Genomic DNA, 23,069 nt, shown 5'->3' with positions numbered 1-23,069 from the left:
TATGTAGGCAAAGCATCTTAAAACTTAAAGTTTATTAACTGGATTCTTCATCCTGTAATTCATAGGAAAAAAAATATCTCTCTACGTTTGGGGTTTTTTAAAGGAAAAACTAATTGACGTTAACTTTTTTTTCCTCTCATATTCACCAATAAGTTCTTAATTGTTATCTGCCTGACAGTGTACATGCATCATTCTGGGAAAAAAAAATCTTTCTTTCTCCTCTTGTAAAGAAGCATTATCTAAATGCTTCTTGGCAGTTGATGATAAGAGCAGAGCCTGTAATATATTTCTCCAATTAATTTCAGGCAGGGAGCCAGATGTTGCTTCTATTCAGTTTGCCAAACCTATCGGAGTGCTTAGATTCTGACTATCTCTTTTTTTCTGACCACTACAGAGGTGGAAGGAGTCAGCATTAAGTCTTGCCATAAGCACTTGATTGAATACAAGGTATAAGAGAAACTAGAGCCTCCATTCTGATTCTTCTTAAGGTAAGTTTTGCTGTCATTTTAGTGAATTCCTCAGGCTTCTACTGGGTCTTAAGATACTGTCTCAAGAAATGTATCCTTATATATTCATTTAATTCAGAATTGTTTAAATGTTTGGGGGGTTATTTTTATATTTTTATACTTTTTAGACAGTATTATCCTGTACACCATAAAGATTTCTTGCAAGAAGCCTTCTGAAAACAGAAGTAATTCTGTTTAGGTTTTTTTAAAAATATTGATTATACAGCTAATGTTTTGCATCTTAAGGGTAGGAACTATTCAACGAAATGTAACTTGCTTTATTTCAAACTAAAACACAGGAAGGCTGCCAAGTTCAGGAAGAGGAATATTATGGAAAAACTTCATTCATGCATATATCTTAAAATATTCAGAGTTTGCTGTGGAGGGAGGAAAATTTTCAAGAGAAAATTTGGGGCTTTGTTTGTTTGTTTGTTTTTTAAACAAGGAACTTAGCACTGAATGAGGAAAAATAACTGAATAGGGAGGAGGTATCATATAAAGTATGCAAACTGTACACCAAAACAACGCGCTTTTGTCTGTAGCAAACTTCAGATTGGTGGGTTCGTTTGAAAAGTAATGTGAGAAAATCTGCCACAGCACTTGTAGCCTCAGCTTTAGGCAGGATATGTTTTTGTAACAAATGTTAGAGAACATAACTCAGTGTGACCACTGGCACATAGCGTCTCCATCTCTTACTTGAGGAACACTCAAAAGGACATGGTTGCATCTACAGCCAAATCTTCTTCTCTTTGTTCTTAAGCAGCGTCTGTCTTATTTGGTGCAACTGGCACTACCAAGCAGCTACAGCTCAAGACCTTTCTGAGAAGTGGAGTTTGAGGACCAGCTGGGGGCCCAAAACAGGGATACAGCTTTAGTTAAGGCAGTGAGCTTTTTCGTAAGGATTGTGGTCTTCAGTGACTTGAACACAAGCCTTGGGCTCAAGGCAGTTCTATTCCTTAATTGTTGGACAGTTTTTGAAAAGGTACAGTGTCTGTCCATGCTTTCATGCTTGTAAAAGGGACAAAACAATACCAGGTGACAAGTTCAGCTGTGTGAATTTCCTAGAATCTGCTCTGAAATGACGACAGACACTAGAATTAAGTTTCAATTTGAACTGTGTAACACTTTCTCGATCCTTGAAATTGTTGGAAAGCAACTCTATGGTTTGCTATAAACAGTAACAGCTTTATTTTCTTAATTATCAATCTAGCTTTTATCTTCTTTCTCCCTCGTCACACAGATTCTTCTCCTTTAGAAGCTGCACGATAGACCCAGTAGATACAGTGTTAAAACTGAGAGAATTTATTCACTGACTTTATTCACTCACTGCACCTAATTTCTGAAGTAATAAAGTATAACCCATATACTGAGATTATGATACTCCTCAGAATCCCCTGCCTGATGTTTCTTCCTGCCGCTGACATCAGCTAGTAGAGCAATGAATTGCTGTTTCAGGCTGAGAGCAAGAATTGCACATTTTCCAGTAGTATAGTTATTGTAGACACATTCTATACTATTTCTGTCCATTTATGCTGTCTGATGGGACTCTTCTGGGAATTCTGTCTCTGCCTTTGAAACACAGAATATGATGTGAAGACCAAGCTGATACTCTAATTTCTTTATGACTCCCTGTCCCCATAAAATATGTGCTATCTCTGTATAGGCTACCATAAAATTTAATAATATCCATCCAGTGTTCTGAGGATGCTTTTTATCACATAAAAAACCTGCTTATACAAAATAACTGCCTTAATTTACTCTGCAGGAACTCTGACGAAGCAGTATGTTCAGCAGTAGTTCAGTAAATAGGTTTGAAATAATGACCAGAAAGTAAAATAAAACCTAAAAACTAAAGACAAATTTATAGAGTTACGACTTAATTATTCATCTGACCAAATATCCACCAAAAAAAAAAAAATATTAGGAGATTTTTCTCTTTCTTTCTCTGTATGTGTAAAGTAAGATACTTCCAAGTAGGAATAATGGAAGTTCAGACCTTCATCTTGCTCCATAATTTGTCTTTTTCCTGTGTCCTTTGAGTGCCTCCACTGAGGTGTGATGCTGTGCTGAACTTTCAAACAAAGGGAAGTGTACGTACTGAACATATTTCATTACATTAAAACTATGCTGTTAGTTGCTTTGAATTTCTAAAACATCAGAGTGATGTGCTCTGAGTTAGAATTCTTAAGTTTCCTGTGTGGCTTTCAGTCTTAAAGCCCTGTTTTAGTAATGGGACTATGATTAAAACTTGGTGGGCACTTGTCACAGCTAAATACCCTGTGATCCTTCAAAATCTAATGTAACTTTTCATTTCCAGAGTATGGAGGGCCATTGGCCCTCTCTCCTCTGAGAAGACTGTGTTACATAAAGAAAGCAGAGTTTTGACTTCTTAATATGGAGAACCTCTGCAAGACTCTTCATAAAAGCTGGTGACTCAGCTTCCAACAAATAACATTTGTAGCTTATCTTCAACAACCTGTGCGGGGAAAAGGCAGCTAGTGTCATTTTATATCACTCTAAATGCTGCTTTGGGCAGGGAAAAAAAATCCTTGTATTGCTGCCCTAGGTATGGTTTTTGGCAGGGCAGTGATTTTCATACATACTACCTTTTACTGATACTTCACTAAAATAAGATTTCTATTTGTGTCCTGCACAAAAGTAAACAAACAAACAGAAAAAACACACACAAAAAAAAATCCCATGTTCTCTGGCTTTTCCATCACTGTGATTTTCTAGACTGTGCTACTAAATATGGCAACTTCACTGTTGTTTTTGTTTGGGTTTTTTTTCCCTGACAGGTAGGAAAAAACAAAATCCATTTTTCCATCTTGACTGTCTGGAACATTGGAAGACATTGTAGTAAAACAACTCCATACACATGCTTTCCTTTTAGGTCATTAGTTTTTATCAACCTTGTCTTAACATTAAGATAGAATGATTTGATAATTGGAGGAAAACGGGTCCAGGAGCAATTTCTCTGACTTGCGCCAGCAGTTAAATTAGCTCATGTAGTGGTAAAGACGCAAAATCCACCCATGTGTGTGACTCACTAAATGATCAGTGCACGTCCCTCCATGGACGATTGAAACCAGGATCATAGGTTCAGGGGATCCCACACAGTCTGATAACTGAAGGGGAGGGAGCTCTGTAGGCTGCTGAGTTGTAGCATATTCAGTATCTGTTTAAGTTGCTGGGATGACAGCTCTACAGACAAAATGAAATCAAAAGGAAGTTTTCCCATTTGATTTCTAAAGCCATCTTGCCATGAATCGAGGGGTTTCTTTGGTTTGGCTTGGGTTTTTTTGCAGGGCAGATGGTGTCTGGGTTTTTTTAAACAAAATGTATTTTCTTGTTCTCTGACTGTCCTGTAGCTTCTTGTATTGCTTGCTCTATCTTCCTTCTTCTGAACATCTTTACATCATTCACTACTTCATGAGCTGTCTCTGTGAAATAGATGTCTTCATAATAACCTTGCTAACCCACTCTGGCAAAACCCACTCTGGCAGGATAAATCCCCCTCTTTTGGACTGTGGAGTTTTCAGATGGCCATGATTTTTTTGATCTGTCTAATTCAGTGCCTTAATAATGATAATGCTGTCAATATGCGGGAGGAGAAAACAGTGAGCTACCTAATATCCTATAGGCCTAGCCCTTTAAATCTTAGACTGGGGAAGAAATCTCATGAAGCAGGAATACTATAAAGTTCACATGGCTATGTTTGAAGGTCGCTGAAATTCTTCCTCCTGGAGTATGGAAATTTCACACCTTTTGGATAAAACTATATATTATTTTAGAGAAACACTTTAGCTGTACTCTAGGCTGAAAATATGAGAAATAGTAATATCTCATGCTTTCAAACTAAATGAAAAAACTGTTCTACTCACTGCCTCATTATGTTTAACTTTCGGGATATGTATACAGGGTCATTCCCAAGAATTGGGAATCTTTCAAGAGAATTTTCAAAACAAATTAAAAGATTATATCTACTCTCACTTACTTGCAGGCATCAAACTCGTTTGCCTAAGGATGCTACACCAAATGGATATTAGCTCTTAACTGAAAGAGTGCCTTCTGCATACCTTAGCCATTTCTTTGGAACACAAGCACTGACTGTGTAGCTCATTCTCATTCAGTCTAACATACTTATGGAAGAGACAGTTTCCTGGCATTAATTAATCTTGGAGGGACATGATCACTGATTTAGATTACCATTAGCTTCTGAACAAAAAAACCCCAATTAAGTAATTTATGAAGGGATGCTCTTTGCTTCTGTCCTTGATTGCTCATACAAACATACAAAATCAGTTCATTTCTGACAAATGTTGGATGGACTTAGTACAGTGGTATGATACAGTTGATCTGCACATAGTTAGGAAGTCTGACAGCCACAAAATATGTATAGGTATTTCCTGCAAAACTTGCACTAGGCAGCAGGAATTTACTAGCTGTGTTAGAACTGCTGCTCTACACCACTGCACTCTTATCAGTTTATTTTCTGTCCTGTACATAGCACAGAAATTTGGTTTGCCAGTCATTTGGTTATCTCTTTGGCAAAGGTGCAAGAGTTGTGGAAGCCATGCTAATGGGAAAAGAGGAAAAATATAACTTCCTTTTTCCCCTCCCTCTGTTTCTCCTTAGAAAAATCCCAATATTCTGCTCCCATAACCAAGCAAAGATTATAAAGGAACAATATGTTCCTTGTGTATTGCTTTAATCTGTCTACATTTAGCTGGCTTTGAGTTATTCCTCTCTCACTGATCTTGAAAGACAAAAGATTTTAACACTTCTGAATGCTCTCTGTAGGCTTCACGAGATCTTTGATTTTTGTGGTCCCTTTAAAAGACCAGTGAGTGTAGAAAGGGAATATCTCAGGTGGGAGGAAGGCTTAAAATAATCCATGTAACTTCCATTTACACAGAGAGCAGTAAGAGTCTGTCAGATGCTTGGACTCAGCTACATCTTATCCTGTAATACAATGATTGAGGGACATAGCAATGCCCCTTGAAGGTCACCTTTTGAACATGAGACTTCCTGAGAGCCTGGAATTGGAACAACAGAGAGCTGTACTCCGAGTGTCTCCATTACTGTAGTCCTGTGAAATGTAAACCACAAATCTGTTGTCTTCTCCCCTCCCCCAGATGGAGAGCTCCTTCAAATCTAAGATAAAAAAAAAATAAATCACTTTACAGACTTGAAAAAGATATTTAAAATAAATGAAGAGAGTGAAGAGAGTTTACTGAAGCTTAGGTGCCAATCACAGATTTAGACTAATCCACTACTTTTGTCAGGTTGTGGAATTCATCCCATTTAATTTCTCAGACTCTAACATCCATTTAAAATTAAAATGTCATATTCTTCCCTGATTTGCACAGTCCTACTTTTGTGAGCTTGTAAAGACATGAAATTTGAGACAAAGCTTTATTCTGTATGGTTTGCTCCATAACATAATATATAGTTATGTTCCATATTACTGTGAACACCTATGTTCTTCCAAATAAAACACATACTGTATTTTCAATAACTTTTGTGCTAAATCTTTTAAGCAGTGAAATTTCTTAAGCATTTGTGATTTTTTTTTTTTTTAAGCAACATTCCTGCAAATGTCAGTGGCTGTTAACATCTGAATCAAACTGTTCCCAGTTCATGTGACTGGAAATGGTGCCCAGAGCAAAAAAGCCAGACATTCTGACTCTCATAAAAGTATAGTCTGTGTGAAAGTGCTTCTACGGAACAGAAGTTGCTGAGTCCACATCAGAATGTGTTTTGGCAGGAAACAAGGTAAGGCTGCATTATGACCATTTTATTGTTATTATTATTACCTTTATCAAATGTATATTTGGGAAATTCATGATCTAAGAGTTGAAGAAAAAAATTGGTGATCTAATAAATAAGGACGCTGGCTGGACACAAGGCTAAGTGGCTCACATGTTGCTGGCAGTATCTGAAACTCTTCTGGGATTATATTGGAATTATCTCACAGGATAGAAGGCTGAATTTGGGGTTTTATCTTATAGCCACCCCAGGGAGCAGTTCTGAACAGCCTTAGGCTCTTAAGAGGTTTTCCACCTTCTAAGTAGAAGGAATGTCATGAAGTAACCAGCTGTGCATAAGGGTAAAGGGTATTTTCAGCAATGAAGACAGAAAGAGTGAATTGAACTCTGTGCACATCTGAATGAGACTTATTTGGAGTGTTGCATGGGTGGTATCAAAGACAGAAAAGTGTACTAGTCAGAAATGGCTGGACTAGCAGCAGCTGCAGACATACGCTTGCATTTGCCTCCAAAGGTGTTAATGTAGCTAAATATATTTAAGACATAGCACTTAACATATACACATACTTCCAGAGAAATTGGAAGGTCTAAAAGCATAGCAGAAAATCTGTAACTGAATTCCTAACTCCCTAAGAAGCTCCCAATCCAAAAGAGAAAAAGTTTTTTGTTTTTGTTAAAAAGTTGATCATCATTATATGCTCAGCTGAGTTCTCTAAACTTTGTCTGTCATTTAGGACTAAATCTTTTTTAAGACTAAGCACTGGATAGCCTATGGCAGATAGTTTAGGATGTGCACTATGTTAAGATATTACTTTACTGAAAGAAAAAAGGGAACAATAATTAGCTACTTCTTCCCCATCTCCAGCTACCTTCTCTTATTACAACCCAATACTGTTTGCTTGCTCCTGGCTGCATGGAAGAAACGTCTGTGCCTGCATAGAATCTTCCTTCTCATCTCTGGTGGCTCCAAGTCCTAATGCTATGGGAGAATCTCTCAAAGCAAGCAGTGGCTTCAAAACATGACAACTTGTAGTCCTTTGTGCTTTGCTTCTCTTCTCTTTCCTCTGCAGCCTGTTTACAGTGTGTCTGCAAGTAGGACATGAACACAATAGAGGCCATACTTCCACAACAGTCACAGTAGGTTTGCTGCTTCAACAGCACACCACTTATGTTCCTGTTTAACTACAGGGAATGGTCTTCAGGCTACCCACATAATATTTGACTAACTTATATTCATGTGACCCAGGCTACATAACTGCATGGATATTTTTTTTTCCTTTTCTTTCATCACAAAAGTTCTTTCTTGCATGCCTTCAAGAGGGGACATGGTAGGGATAAACTAAGAAAAGTAGGTATCAATTAATTTGACCAAAGAGTTTTCCATCATGTTTCCAAAATAGCCTTGGTGTAGTGTCAAACCATTTGTGCTCATCCTATCTATGCTGGATGTGGATTTTGATTTAAAGACAAATACTCAAAGAAAAACACGATGAGTGTGTTAAATAAATAAATAAGTAGCAGATAAGGATGTGTTACAGCAGCTCATATTCAATCTTCTAAGATCTGCAACTGTTCTTCCCTAAGATGGATTATTATAATTTTCTTATAATTTTTAACTGATATAAAATTGAGTTGTCTAGAGATGTTTGGGGGAGGAAGGGGGGTGGAGAGGAGGAATAATCTTACCAAAGATGAAAAGTTATACCCCCAAAATTTAAAAATAACCAACCAAGTACGTGGCTTACTCACGTACATCAGACCTGTTTTCTCTCGTTTGAGATGATAAATGAGGTAACAATACAAACACAGTTTCTGTGGATATTTCTTCTAGCAGAAGAAACAGTCTGAAATGTGTGCAAAAGCCACAAGCTGTTGAAATAAATAAATAACATAGTCCAAGTTATGTCAGTGTGCCTGTAGAAACCAGCTGCACTTAAAAATGCAAAAGAATTCAGAAGCGTCTTGTATTTGAGGTTTTATTAAGAAATTATTTTAACTGGAAAGAGTGAGGTTGAATGTCCTTTCATGTAGTCTTTAGACAAATAGTTCTATAAAGCAAAAATCGAGATGTACCAGGTAAAAGGACATTTAAGTAGTGAGAACTTATTTTACATAGCTCTGAAATAGTTTTGTAGTCAATTCCAGTTATTGAAATTCTTGGTGTCTGCAAAATGTCTGTAAGATATCTCAGTCTTAGTCGTCAGATGACAACTGAAAAATACCCCAAACCCCAGCAGTTTTCAAAGTTCATCATACCGAACATATACAATCATTTTTGCAATTTACATGTGTAAGCACCTGACCTGACCTGGATCAAACTTCCTTTTTTTTTTTTTTGTTTTTGTTAATTCATTCTGTAACATAAATTGAAAATTCTTTGTGCCATCTGAAATCAACAAATGTTTACATGTTCAAAATTTTAATCCTTACCTATGCTAAATTCCTTTTGATGTCTTCACATCTGAACATAAGAAAACTCAATTTCTTTCCAATATTTTAATCATTAAATTCTGATCTGGAGGTTTCTCTACTTCATGCAACACCCTGGGCCTTTAGCTTTTTTTTTAGCATCAGAACTCTATGACTTTCTTTAATGTTCTACTCTAGCACAGCAGTTCACATACAGGCTATATTTCAATGGAGAGTTTAAATTTACCTTCTCTAAAGTTGCCCTTAAATATACTTGTTATAAATATTTCAAGACTCTCTTCTCTGCACTTATTTTCATGATCCAACTGGGATGTGGAATGAAACATAATCAACAAAGCATATGAATAGCTCACAGCAGACAGTATAATTAAAGGAATTTTTAAGTAACTTGACATTCTAACTCTTTGAAATACAAGCTAAGCTACATGCTAATATTTGTGTAAGAAATAGTTTTGTAGGTCACGAACAAGATATTTCTGTCTTTTCTCTGTATGCCTTTCTCAGAAAAGAGTGGGCAGGACCTATTTGTTTCAAGCTACACCAACTAGAGTATCAAGGGTTCTAGGACACAACTGCAGAAGACCCTAATTGAGGAATAAGGTAGCTGTGTCAAAATATATGTATATTTGTAAATAAAGGTGACTTTGGTATCGATTTTGCCTTAGAGTCTCCCTGAAATCTTCCATGCAGTTAGGGCTTTAATTGGCAACAAAAGCAGCCTTATTAATACACGATTTGGGCTAATGCCAGTTTAAGGGGCTTTAACTGGGCTGAGGACCACAGGAGTTAAATTAAAAATATATCTTTAAAAACAGTTTCCATATATATATATATGGAAATTTCTTGACTTCTATTATCAGAAAAATCTTAGAACCTGCATACTGCTAAACGCATGTTTATTCACAGCTATTTTTAATTGACTTATTCCTGCCTGTACAGACAACTTGGAGTACTGTGATTTACTGTAAAGCCATCTGATTTCCTCTGTAGGACACAGCTTGATTTCCATGTCAGAGGGAGTAATTTCAGGCTGGCAATAATGTAAAATTTTACACAGAAACCTTGGACTGCTTACAACCCTGTTATGGCACTTGAGATATTTTATATTAGTGTTGAATTAGAGGGAACAGAAGAATTAGATATTGACAAGATGATGGAAAAAAACCAATCATGTCATGAATAGTCCATAACGGGAGTGAGTAACAGTAAGTTCAGTGGAATGCAACAGAAAAAAAGTAGGAACTGAAACTATTTTGTCAAATTCTTTTCTCATTGTTTCTCAGACTGATGTAAGATACTTATCTGACAAGACTAAAATAAGGTGTATTTTCTAATATTGCACATTTTTGCTTTCTATGCCTCAGGCAAAATAAAAATAATAAAAAATAAACCAGAACCATCACCAAAAAAATCACCAGGCAAACACCCCAAAGCTTGTCTTCTATTATGGTTACAGGGTACTTGGTGCACAGCAAGGCCTTAATCTAGATTAGTGCCTCATGTCTATGTTGATCCTATCATAAGAGTTTTCTTCTCTTTTGAAGATTCACATTGGGCTACTCTGTCTTGCCACAAAAGCAGCAATGGTCAGAGTAAGGGTTGAAAATTAACCTTAGTAAATCAACATGAGTTGATATGTTCCTGCAACTGGGCAGGAAAAGTCCAGCACTTTGGTATCTGTGAGGCAGAAAAGGTCTTTGCTTTTTCAGTGCTTGAGACTTCTTGTATTTGGATGAAATGGAAGCATGAGGCTAATGTCTACACGCACAGCTGAGCCACCTGGAAACCAGAGAGTTCAAAGCAGTGCTTCCTTATGATGTATTACAGAAAAGATGGATCTTCAGTCTGTATTCAGTTTTGCTTTTCCAATTCTTCCTTTACTTTCCTTTACTTCCTTATAATGCTACATTGTGATGGAGCATTTCATGTCATATGCATCCCATGTCAGTGACACACGTGCTCTGTACTGTCCTGAGCCTTTCTGTAGCTTATTGCCCTTTGATTTGAAAGTGCTGACAGACTTATTTCCTTTCCCACTTCACTCGTACTTGCATGGTGCTCTACATGTGAAATGACCACTTAATTTTGCTAAGCCAGGATGTCTGTCCTTTCCACATCAAGAATCTATCTCTAGTCCATAGTTTCAGGAAGGCTACTGACATAAAATACCTCTTTGCTGCCCTGTGGTGCAAAAGCAGTGAAAGGCAGTGGGAAGAGAATAAATGTAATTGAGTTAATGAGGTTATCCATGTGAGTCAACTTAGACTGTCAGCTTTCTGGAGCAGGAACGGTGCACTTGCAGCATTTTGCTTAGTGCTTGGTACAACAGGTCTCTGCTTTGGCTGACATATCTTTGAGCGTAAGACAGAGACAACATGATAGCAAGAACAGCACAATGCTGTTTGCAGTTTTGAGACAATTAAAATGAACCCCCTTATCTGAGGACATATATAAATCTGGATGGCACACTTGGGGAACAAAATTTCCCATTGCTTAGGCTTAGAGTGCTTCCTGCAACATTGTCTGTACTTGTCACTGCTAGAAGCTTGATATTAGACGATATGTACCACCAGTCCAAATCCATTTTTTAAAATAATTTTTTAAGGTAATATTTCCTGAAATCTTTCAGATATTTGGAAGATTTCTGTCACAGAAGCAAATATAGCACCAGATGATAACACAAATACCCTATTTAAAAGTCATGAGTCTTCTCATTATCTTTTTTTTCCCTCTTTCTTTAGGCTATGCTAAGGTAGCTTAACTCTAACACTTAGTAACGCAAACTCTTCCTGTAATAACACCCCAGGTTAAGACTAAACTGGCTCAGAAAAGACTCTCAGAATTTTGTTAATTGAACATTTAATCTCTTTTTCCCCAGGGAGTGTTTTTTCCTCAGTGCTGAGTACATTATGTAAAAAAAATTGAAAGATAAGCCCTCTTAGGGCATAATTCATCCTTCTTATTGTAAACACATACAAAAAGATGAGCTGCTATATGGACAGTTCAGACAAAGTTTCTTCAAGCTAAATTTGGGACTGCTGCTGAGAGTATTTCAATTTTGTTGACTTGAAGATCTATCCTGAACATAAATGAAATGGAAATATTGTATCTCATATAATTTAATGTGTTAGACTGACCAGCTTGGATGTTGGGAAGGACTGTACTTTCTAAATAGTTTTATGTAAGATCTTAATATGAGGATATTGGCAAAGTAGGGGAAAAATCATAATTTGTTTGAAATTTTTCTTGCCCGTTGTTGCATAAATCAGTGCTTAGGTTTTACTTGAGATTCTATAACTGATTTCCTAAAGCACTCTGGGCTGTGAAATTTTCATAGAATCATATAGAATCATAGAATATGCTGAGTTGGAAGGGAGCCATCAGGATCATCAGGTCAGAAAAAGAAATTAATTAAGATAAACAAGTATAGGAGAAGAGATGCCGTTTTGTAGCTAGAAGTAAGTCACCCAATTTCAGGGTCGACTAGGAGTTGATTATTATGGCAGTCATGGTACTCCAGCTCAGGGCACTGAGACGCCCTTGGTCTATGATCCATGTTGAAGACAGAGGCAAAGAATGGGTTAAACACCTCTGCCTTTTCTCTGTCTCTGTTTTGTGAGGTGACCATCCTCATCCTGTAACAGACTGATGGTATTTCTGTACTGCTTATTGCCATTAATGTATTTGAAAATATATAAAACCTTAAACCGGAAGTATTGGGCCAGCTAAGGCTGTACAGAGATAGACAAGGCAATGGTTTTAGTGGAGAGGGCTCACAACTCAACCAACAACCTCTTAAACTGGAGAATACTATTCATTGTGCATCAGCAGCACTTAGCAGCTAGCATATATGCTAGCAACTGCATCTATCCATAATATTTCCTGCAGTAACTTACCCTAATCTCTACTTAAGGCATGAACTTGAATTGTTATAATTGCTATAGTGACTTTGGTTTGAGCTGTACTGTGGAGATAAAGGCGGAAATGTGAAGACAGCACTTACAAACCCCTATATAGATGGCCTTTGCTGATCATCATGTGACAACAGCAAAGGATCACAGTAAGAGGAAGTAAAAGCCTGAGACACTAATATTATATGTGATAGATACAACAGTTTTCTTTGGTTTCCTCAGACCTCCTTTCCTTTCTGGCTTCTCATCTTTCTCTACATGGGATGCTGGTTTATAATTTTAGTTAACTTTAGTTAACATTATTCACTCTAGTTGCACAGACCTTCATGCTATGAACTCTTAAACAGACAGAGGCATGCACTTTTGTTTGTTAGGACAAGCAGTGTTCACTTTGTTAATTTTCTGTACTGAAGTAAACCAAAGGCTAGGCAAGAGATGTTCTTTCCTCTCTTGCTGGGTTGGATTCATTTAATTCTAAATCTGATTATGGAAATATTATAAAAAATGTTTTCTAATAGCTAAAAGTATTTGAAACAATGTAACAAATTTGTACAAAATCAAGATTATCACTTTTTATTAATTTTCCTGGTTGTTTTACAGAGGGAGTTTGCCCCAGGGTTGTTCTTTCTGTAGGGAACATGCTTATGGCACTTGATAGGAGGATGGCTGGTGTTTTAAAAAGAACTGAAAGCTGATCAACAGCGCTTTTTTTATTTGACCCAAATTTTTCCTCATTCATGTATGTATATGCAACAGAACAGAAAATGACGACTGGAATAAGAGGGTAAAAAATTAATACAATTTCTTTTCTCTTCAGAAATTTTTAAAAGCAATCATTGTTTGAGATTTTTAAAAACTTTAAAAAGAATATCAGGAAAAATTTGATCTTTGTCAACTTTTCCTTCAGACTAGTACATACCTTTTGCAGTAGAAAGGATAAAATTAGAGCTCTAAGTACTTAAGTTAATCCCTTTTCTCCTACAGAAAAGGACTAGGCTCAAAAATCTGCCATTGTTTTGTGACATTTTGGGCTCTCTGCAGGCAAAAAGGTTCACTGATACGATCAAAGTCTATATTTTTCAAACCTATCATTAAGTACTCTGTGAGTTGTCCAAGAAAACCAACAAGACAATATGTAATTTTCCACTTGATTTAACAGAATATGTTCTTTTCTAAGGAATGAAAATGAGGAGGCCCAGTTTCCTACAGTTTTGTATTCTTTGTTCCTTTCTCTATCCTCTAGTACAATAAATCTTGTCCACTCTCATTTTTTTCTATGAAACGCTTGCTTGTGGTGGGTAGTCCTAAACTATGTTAATTCTGTTTGATTGACTGACACAGACAGGTCTGCTTATTTTTCACCCCTCTACCCAAACAGTGAATTTTGCAGAGGCTTTATGATTTCCATCTTACAACTTTGTCTCCTACTGTGTTCCAAAGCTATTTTGAGGTCTGAAGAAATAACCTAATCTAGACTCTAACTAAATATAAATTATAATTTAGATTCCAACTCAAATTTTTTGACTTTACAGTGGTTTAAATTGTAGAAACTGCTTTATCTGTGCTTTGATAGTCTGGTCAGCAGATATTTTACTAGTTATTTTTTTCATGATGTAGCCTACACTGGTTTGCATGAAATTTGCTTAGCATATATTAACAAACAACAGCTGGTGACCTTCATTCAAAATATGAGTTTTCTGAAATGAACTTTTTGTAAGGAAAAGTGGGAGCTATGCCACAAGATACCTCACTTTTCAGTCTGTGGTGGGGAATAAACCAGACTTTCACACTTCCTTATTGCTTGGATTTGGATGCAGTACTAGTGTACCACCTTGTGCTCCAAATACAAGAGTCTCTGGCTGTAGTATTTACAAAGGCCCGGATTTTCAGAGTCTATTTCTGTGATCTAACCCTGATCTGCAATGCATACATCTCCAAAATGCTGGCAGGGTTTTGAGTGCAGCTGTTCAGCCAACTCCTCCCTTATAAGTAACTGTGAAAGGTTCTGTATAGCTTTTATGATGAAAAGTATGTCTTATAATAAAGAATCAATAAGAATTTGGAAATGCCAGGGGAAAACAATAAAAGGACTTATTGGAACATCTATGGGTTTTGTTATGTCAAGCTACTCTGTTTCACAATGCATAAATGTATTATTACCTTTGGGTGAAAAATTCAGGAGGTTAAATGCTTCACAGAGGTTTTGATTCCTAATCAGTGGGCATTCTGCAGCATGTAGTTGCCAAACGTTGCATTGCTGGAGACCCTGCTTCTTAAGATACATTTATTTTAAAAGTTAGTTCTCACTAGCTAGAAAATATGAGTAAGAAAATTCAGCATTATTTAACAGGTGTTTGAAAATCGTAGTCATTATTTTCTCATACACCTAATAAAAGTTCCTACGCAAGTCAAATCTCACCTGGGATCATTGCTTGCTAGGTTCAAGCTCCTTATAAAAGAAATCTTTCAATAGGCAAACTAGGTTTCTCAGTAGCTGGATTACCTCCACTTAATATAAATACAATGTATGAGGCAGGATTTCATACTGCTTAAACAAATAATAAAGAAAAAGCAGAATCTCATATGCAGTAGAAACTAAATGAAGCAATGACGGGACTTGCTTTAACACTGGCCACTTTATATTTTCTGATATTCTGCCTTGACCCTTGCCAGTCATGCCTAGAGCTTATAAACTCATAAAAGGCAATTTTCCCTATAGCTGAAAGAGATGGGGATGGGAGTGTGGGAGCAGGAAACAATTTTCAACTCCTTGGAGCTTGACTTTGGCAATGTAAGGGAATATGTAATGGTAGCTGATGCCTCTTGGGAAGATACATTTTCCATCATGCTCAGAGTGGCAGCGGGGGGAGGGTTCCTGCTGCCACAGGACAGCAGGAACAGGGACCTGGTTCCAGCACTGGACTGAATGAGAATGAGTATGAAAATATGAGCTTTAGTAACATAGATGGCTGGGGATGTCTTGGTCGGCTCAAACAAGAGCCAGACCATCTGCATTACCATATCCCATTGAACAGCTACTATTGAGAGCAGCGTGAAATATCACAATTAAGTAAATCATAGTGAAAACTCATCCATCCCAAGAAAGCTGTGTCTCCACAGGGCAGGATATCCTAGGCACCCCTTTTTTTCCTCAGGCAGTCTGTGTTTGCCATAGGTCTGAACTACCAGAAAGTCAACTAGTCACCCAGTATTTTTGTAAGGAATTTGGGGGGAAACACTCCCACCGTGGTTCCAGACCCGACAAGGGGGAAGTACTCTGCCTTGGCTGTGCTCCAGGAGGCTGACTCCTTTACCAGGTGTGGGCAATTAGTGCTGCTGGCAGCCCTTCCTCTTAGAGCAAGTCAGGTGGGCAGGTAGCACTGGGGGATCCGGCTACCTTTCTAGAAAGGCTGCAGGAAATGGTAACTGTCTTGAAAATAATCACAGTCCCATACCAGGGTCTGTGTTTCTAACAGGTTTAATGTGGAAGGCTCTGGGAGCACAAGGACAATGTATCTTGAGCTGTAAGTTTTGACTCTCTGCTTTGTGTTGCCATTTGCATCTCCTGAGCTTTATAGGAGAAAGAGAGGTGAGCAGGATCTCAGACCTGCAGTCTCACCTCTCACTAATTTTGGCTGACCACTAGCAAATATTGAATGAGGCAGGCAGGCTCACCAACTAGCCTCGGAAGTTTGCTGGCAACTTCTAGCAAGCTGAGTTATAGTCACTCTTAAAAATGAATTATTCTTCTTAAACTCTTAAACTTCTCTCTTTTCCCCACTTACTGTCTGTTGAAAGTCTCTTTTTCTAGTGTAGAATATTGAATACATTGTTAGTCATTGTTAGCTACGTTTTAAGATGTAGCTAACACTGATGCCAAAATATTCTGGTGTCTTGCTGACTTTTAATAACGTTTTTCTTCAGAAGCTAAATGACTGCCTGAGAATAAACAACCTTAAAGTATTAACATTTGGTTTTATATTTGGATAATGTTACCCTTTTGTAGTTTCCCACAAATGCTGATTGAGTTGTACCTATCACTACCATTGGGGGGTAATTTTTGTTCTGACCCCACACTCCTTTTATTGAAACTTATTTTCTGTGTCTCATGTGGAATGAGAAAAGCAAAATCTTTAATATTTACATGCATATTTCTGTTCACGTAAGTATGCTCATTTTGATGATGCTCCTTCCCCATATAGATCATGAGGGTTAGGATGCCACATTCAGGGACACTATCTAGGAAACAGTTTGGCTTTTTTTCTTATAGTTCTTTTGCTATTAGGATTACAGCTGCAGATTGAAACAAAATGAAATTGGCTATGGTGTAATATATATAAAGTTGGATAATATCTCCAGCTATACATTATGTGGGTTTTTTTTGAAGAACTTGCTCATCAGGATGTGCTGTATGAAAACTTGATAGAAATAGTGCAGCTACATGATTAAAACCATCATAAATTTCCAGTTTCTAATTAAAAAATGAAGATAGGTCTTTTACTAGACTTTTATAACCCCGGCTTTGTCAATGGCTTTATTTTGCAACATAATTTGCAGTGTAATTACTGCTGGTGAATTATCATCAGTTGTAGTGTGTGTAAAGACTGCAAGGTAAGTTCACAGAGAAGGAAGGAAAGGGAGTGTTTCAGAGTATCACCCTAGTTCTACATTTCCCGTACACATGCAGCCCACAGTATCTTTATAATACTCCTGCACTATGTTAATTTCTGGCAGATGTTAGTGGGAAGTGAGCTTTAAAATGGGGTTGGAAGCTGCAAGTACTCCAGTTGTAATCAAGGGTTAGATCCTTGTCAGTTCTAGTCAGTGAAAATACCCATCAAGGTATTATTCTACTACTACAATTCTCTCAAACTGTTCCTTAAGTAATTCTTACAGTGTATCTTCAGTTGGACTGAAATTATATGAGCTTCTAAAAGCCTTTTGCAAATAGGTAATAATGCTGCAGAAGGGAAAATACTAGGTCTTGATAGGATATTTATGAATGTTGAGTGTTTAAAGTGGAAAAAAAAGCAGATGTTTGACTTCATTAGATAAGGGAAAACTAAAAAAAAAAAAAAAAAAGACCAAACCATCTCACCAAATATACAAAGTCATCTGATTCACATAAAACACTCAAGTTCTTGCAGACAAAATGTTTTTGGTGCCTGAGCCACAGTCCCCTCAGGACAGGACTTGCATCAGAGTGACCAAGAGGCACAAGGAAAAAATTATGATAGTTCAAACTAATTTATTTTCATGTCTTAGTAACAGTGCTATTCTTTCTAAACAGAAAAAAGAGCATTATTTAACAATAACTACAGCCCAGATTTGTAACGGTATTTAGAAACCTTTGAAAAAAAATAGTATGTGTCTGGGAGGGGGGAAGAGATGTGCCTGCATAGTTTTTAAAATGTGAATTATATTTCTCTTCTTCTTCTTTAATATATATAAAGGCAGACCAGAACAGTGAAATCTCTGGAACGAATGAAACCAAAAGTAAGAATTAGATAAAACAATAGAATGTATTTCCCTGGAAAGATATGGTTTCAAGCAATCCCTGATGAAAGGGAAATTGCAAGTAAGGAATTTTGAAGATGTGAGCAATATGTAAAGTTTTATACAGAAAGTGAAGCTAACAGGCTGGGCAGTTTAGAGATGGTAAATCATAAATAGAAAATCTATCTAACTACTTCTTGGTTGGTGTTAAACCAAGGTATTGAACTACTTAACTGATCCAACTTGGCAATTTGGCATTCTTATGCCCTTTTCTTTCTATTCCAGTTATTTTAAATCTGAATTTTAAAAGTGGAAGGGAATACCTGTCTGAAAGTTCAGCAAATGTATGTATAAATATTGATGCTTATACATCTAAACCAAAAATGAAGTTGAAGCAGCAATTGATTAAAACTGTTGCACAAACTTCCAAAGTAATTAGCAAGTGTCCATATCTAAATCAATTATTAAATATATAGGGTGAAATAGAGGAATACTTTATTGTATCTTTTTCCTTAGGAGTATTCGATACTACTATTTTTCTTGTTTGTTTTATCTTGTTTCATGCCAGATGTTCTTATGGGGGAAAACAATGGTGATGTGTTTTAATATTGATGAGTTGATTCTCCTGGGAATAATAGTATATCTACCTTCTCAGAATACAAATTGTGGGAGGCTTTTTATAGTGTAATTACCATAATGCAACTCTTTAAAACTGTGGAAAGAACTTTCTGTTTATTATCTCTCTTTTATATACTTTAAAAGGGGAATAACTCTTCTTATAAAATTATGTATCGTGTTTTGATGGCCTTTAAAAAGCAAGCATACAAATGTTTGGGGTACAACAGGGGGTACTGTGTGTTCTGTCAAAGCAGCATATGCTTAAGCACCTTCTAATAATAATAACATTTCTCTTTCCAAGTTTGTTAGTTTATTCACTTAAACAATTGCAGAGCAGTTGCAGAGTAATTAAAGTATCTTTTTTTTTTTTTCCTTTTTCCCTTCAGAAACTTGAACACTGAAGTCCTGAAATTATAAATGATTTGGTGATGAGTTGAGCTTGCAATGCAGGCAATAAGAACTGTGGAAAAAGAAGTAACTTTTGTAAAGGAAATACTTTTCACAGAATCCTTCCTAACGAAACAAGAATGCATCAGAAACCCGGAGAGCAGGCGGCTCCGAGAGCAGCAGCCATTGGAAGGAGCTGTCTGCAGCTCTCAGTGCTGTACTGAGCATGTCCCAGCGGAGCCCAGTGCAAGCAGCACATTATGCAAAAAGGCAGCTCTAGCAGATGGGAGAGAGGCACAGCAAGCATTTGCTTCACTTGCATCACCACCGCTTGAAAACAAACCTGGATCGCTAGAGGGGATCTCGCCAGCAGGCCGAAGGAATGAAATCCGGGAGGATGGCTTGATAGCCGAAGGTGTTGCACTGCGAAAAATCATGGGGAATCAAGATGGGAAGCTAAAGAAAAATACAGGTGATGTGCAGGAAGGAGGAGAAGATACCTCTGGGCCCAAGGATACGGATGGCACAAAGAAGGCATTGGGAGGCAGAAGGGGACTGGGGAAGCATTCAAAAGGAAGTGAATCCGGTAAGAAGAAGGGTAAGTCGGAATCCAGGCCCTCTGTGTTTTCAAATCTGAGGATCAGAAAAAATCTGTCTAAGGCTAAAGATGGAAATAGCAGTTCACGGGAGGATGTTTTGGAAAGCCAGGCCTTGCAGCCAGGAGAGCTGGACAGTACTCATTCAATTATAACCAAAACTCCAGATATAAGCATCTCTGCAGATGAAGGGGGTCTCTCGGACACAGATGTTGAACATTTTGAAATCAGAAATGAAACTGTTCCAGCTGCTGCAGAGACACAGGACGGACAAAGGACCAGCTCTGGCTCTGATACGGATATATACAGTTTCCATTCAGCTGCAGAACAAGAGGATTTGCTTTCTGATATCCAGCAAGCTATTAGACTGCAGCAGCAGCAGCAGGGGGCAATTAACATTGGAACCGAGGACCTTGTCACAAAAACAATGGGCCGACACATGGCTAATTCGCAAGCAGCCCCCTTAGATTTTGAACGGTTTTTTTCAGTAGCTACCCCTGACAAAGAGAGGAGCCCAGACGCTGAGGGAGCTTTTCCAACGGTATCTGAAATTCCTGTCTCCTGTGCAACTGAACGTGAACCAAAAGAAGCAGTAAATGGCACAGGCTCTCCTGGTAACGGCTTAATTGAAACACAGGAACGTAAGCTATTGATTGAGGAACAGCGCGTTGCTGGAGTGGATGCTGTCGCTAGTGAACTAGAAGATGGTTTGAATAGAACTGCGGTGGAAAACAGGTCTCAGACACAAAGCTTTACACAACCTTTTCCAACCTCAGTAGCAGACACTGAGGCTAAAATTGCTGAAGTTCAGGCTGTTGATTTTCAGGGCTCAGTAACAGAGGATGGTATTTCAGATGCAGGCCACGATCATGCTGCCGAGACTCAGGAAGAGAAACACACTCTCTCAGCCAGTCAGGAGGAGGTGCGTAACGGTTTATCCACGGAAATGAAAAATGGCATTTTGTCCTCTGAAGAAACAACAGACAGTGAGATGCTTGGTTCCCGATGTTTTAAGCCCTATCTAATTAATCCCTGTTACATCAAAACCACAACTAGGCAACTGAGTTCTCCCAATCATTCACCTTCTCCCTCCCCATCCCAGAGCCCACTTTCTACAAGGAGGCAGGAGTCTTTCCACAAAAAAGAAAAAGTCTCAGTCAAGAAGCAGAGGTCTGCTAGTTTGGCAGGTTTTTTCAGTCGTTCCGCAGACTGGACAGAAGAGGTGGCTAATCACAAATACAAGATAACAGAGAAGGTGGGCTCTGCAGACTACTTGGAGCACAAGGGGTTTACAGAGAAATTTCAAACAGAAAGAGTGCCTTTGACTCATTCAAGGAAGTCCTCAGGGGTGCAAGCTTCTACAGAGACATTCCCTAATGTCTTTTCAGGTGAGTAATGTGTATTAATGGCCTTTTTTTTTCCAGAGACCCTCTGAAAATATTTTTAAAATACTTTCGTTTATGCAAAGGTATGCAATACTTTACTTAATGCAAAGGTACTTTGCATGTACCTTTACTTGTGCTGACAGCTTTAAAATCCAAGGCCTGATCTTACAAACACAGTCACATTTCATCAGTCTGGCAGTACTGCCAGTAAAGGAAGTGTATAACTCTTTGAAGTTTTTCTTTCTGCTTTTCTCCTTTGTCTACATCCTGCAGGAAAAGGCTAGATGCCTTAAATTATTCTTGTTGAAATATCCTAAGAGCTGCACTGTTGTAGGCAGACCATCTATCTGCATAAATACATCTTTCAAATGTGAAGCTTTCTGTAACCAGGATCCTTTTTGGGCTTTTCTTGTGCTAGGCACTGTTCTGATGTGCTGTAAATATTCGAGAGCTGCACCTGGTGTTAAACTGAGGCAGTGATGAGGATTTGCTTAGTGCAAAATGGAAAAAGCCATGCAAGCACAGATGGACAGCACTCCAGAAAGGAATGAATTTCCCCTTCAGAAGGGGGAAGGAAGAGGAGAAAAAAATGTTCATGTATTGAAAGGCAGAATAAAAGGGAGAAGGGAAACTGGGGGTAGTACAATTTGGTAGCTGTGACAGGCTGCTGCTTAGGCTACATAAGGTGACTTATTCAGTATTCTTTACCTTGTCTGTTAGGCAGCTTGTATCCTGTCACAAAGTAATGGGACTAGAGAGTTTACAAATGAAATGGTGTAAGTAGATGATTATATTTTCCTGCACTCTGAGTTTTCTTTTCCCCTCTCTCTTCACCCCATCTGAAGTTTCTTTATAAAGGTAATGTCTTCATAAATAGGAAGGTCTCTGCCACATAGGAGTTATGTATACAGAGGAAACTCAGCCACATATTCCATTTATTTTTCACTTAAGAAAACTGCAGACCTAAGAGAATCCAGAGAACATCCTCTAAGACCACCTGTTAGAAGATTAAATCAGGTTTGTTTCAAGTCAGTTCTAGATACATGAGCACAGTAACTACACTTGAACCCAAGCTATTTGCAAAAAATGGAGTGAGAATTTTTTAAATGAAAATATTTTTTATGAAAACTAAACAAAAAATATTATTTATTAAGTAAAGTATTAACATTATTTTTCCAGAGTCAAATCACATCTTTCATTCTTCAGTAGTCTTGAACAGAAATCCTCAATTTCAGTCTAGAAAATTTGAATTCAATTTTTTTAACACAGAAAGAGCCAGTTCCCTCTGAAGGAGACCAGGCCCTGGTGAAGTGAGCTGAATCTTTTTTTCTATATGTTTTAAATCCCTTTTACCTGTTTTCTTAGATTTAATTTCAGACATCCTACTTAAACTTTCTCAGTTAAGGTGTTCACTACTTTCAAATTTATAGCATATAAAAATCACACTACTTTTTTTTTAGCTATTGACATTTGACAGCTTATAAACAATTCAGAGAGCAAAACTGTAACTGCATTATCAGTAATTAGAGTTCTTTATGGTGGTGTTATAATGAAAATAAGTTTTATGTGGCAAACTTCAAGAACATGGTATTTCCTTTAAAAGACTTTTTTTCTGGGAAGAAGACTTTCTCACATTTCCTCATAAGGTTTTGATTTATTTAAAAATAATTTTTGGTTTGGTGTTGTTTTTTGTTTTGTTTTGTTTTTTCCCACCAAAACTTTAGACTGTTATTGTGAAGAGACCAATGTCCAATGCAACAGTAGTTCTATCTCTTATGGAGATAGAACAGTGACCCTCATTTGCATGTACATACCAGCTGCCTTTACAAGCAAAGGGCAATTATACCTTTCAATTCATGCAGAAAACTTATAATGAGGGAACTGGAAATGATATGATACAACTTTATCTCTTTTTGATCACTCTTATTTTTAAAAAATATATTTATAAGCTAAAAACTATCAAGAATAT

The 23,069-nt window shown here is 37.4% G+C and overlaps 1 protein-coding gene across 1 annotated transcript in view; it reads left to right on the top strand.

Annotated features, from left to right (window-relative positions):
* Nucleotides 1-427: 427 nt before the first annotated feature.
* The window catches only part of FMN2 (formin 2), a 179,844-nt gene continuing 157,202 nt past the window's right edge, over nt 428-23,069 (top strand). Inside the window, exons 1-2 of the mRNA XM_032681420.1 lie at nt 428-488; nt 19,119-21,103. Of these exons, the coding sequence (XP_032537311.1) occupies nt 19,177-21,103 (1,927 nt within the window). The 5' untranslated portion in view covers nt 428-488; nt 19,119-19,176. The remainder of the gene's footprint in view (nt 489-19,118; nt 21,104-23,069) is intronic.

Source organism: Chiroxiphia lanceolata, chromosome 3 (assembly GCF_009829145.1).
Source record: "Chiroxiphia lanceolata isolate bChiLan1 chromosome 3, bChiLan1.pri, whole genome shotgun sequence".
In the NCBI taxonomy this organism is placed as follows: domain Eukaryota; kingdom Metazoa; phylum Chordata; class Aves; order Passeriformes; family Pipridae; genus Chiroxiphia; species Chiroxiphia lanceolata.
Note: the sequence above shows the minus strand (reverse complement) of the source record. Positions and strands in the feature narration are given on the sequence as shown.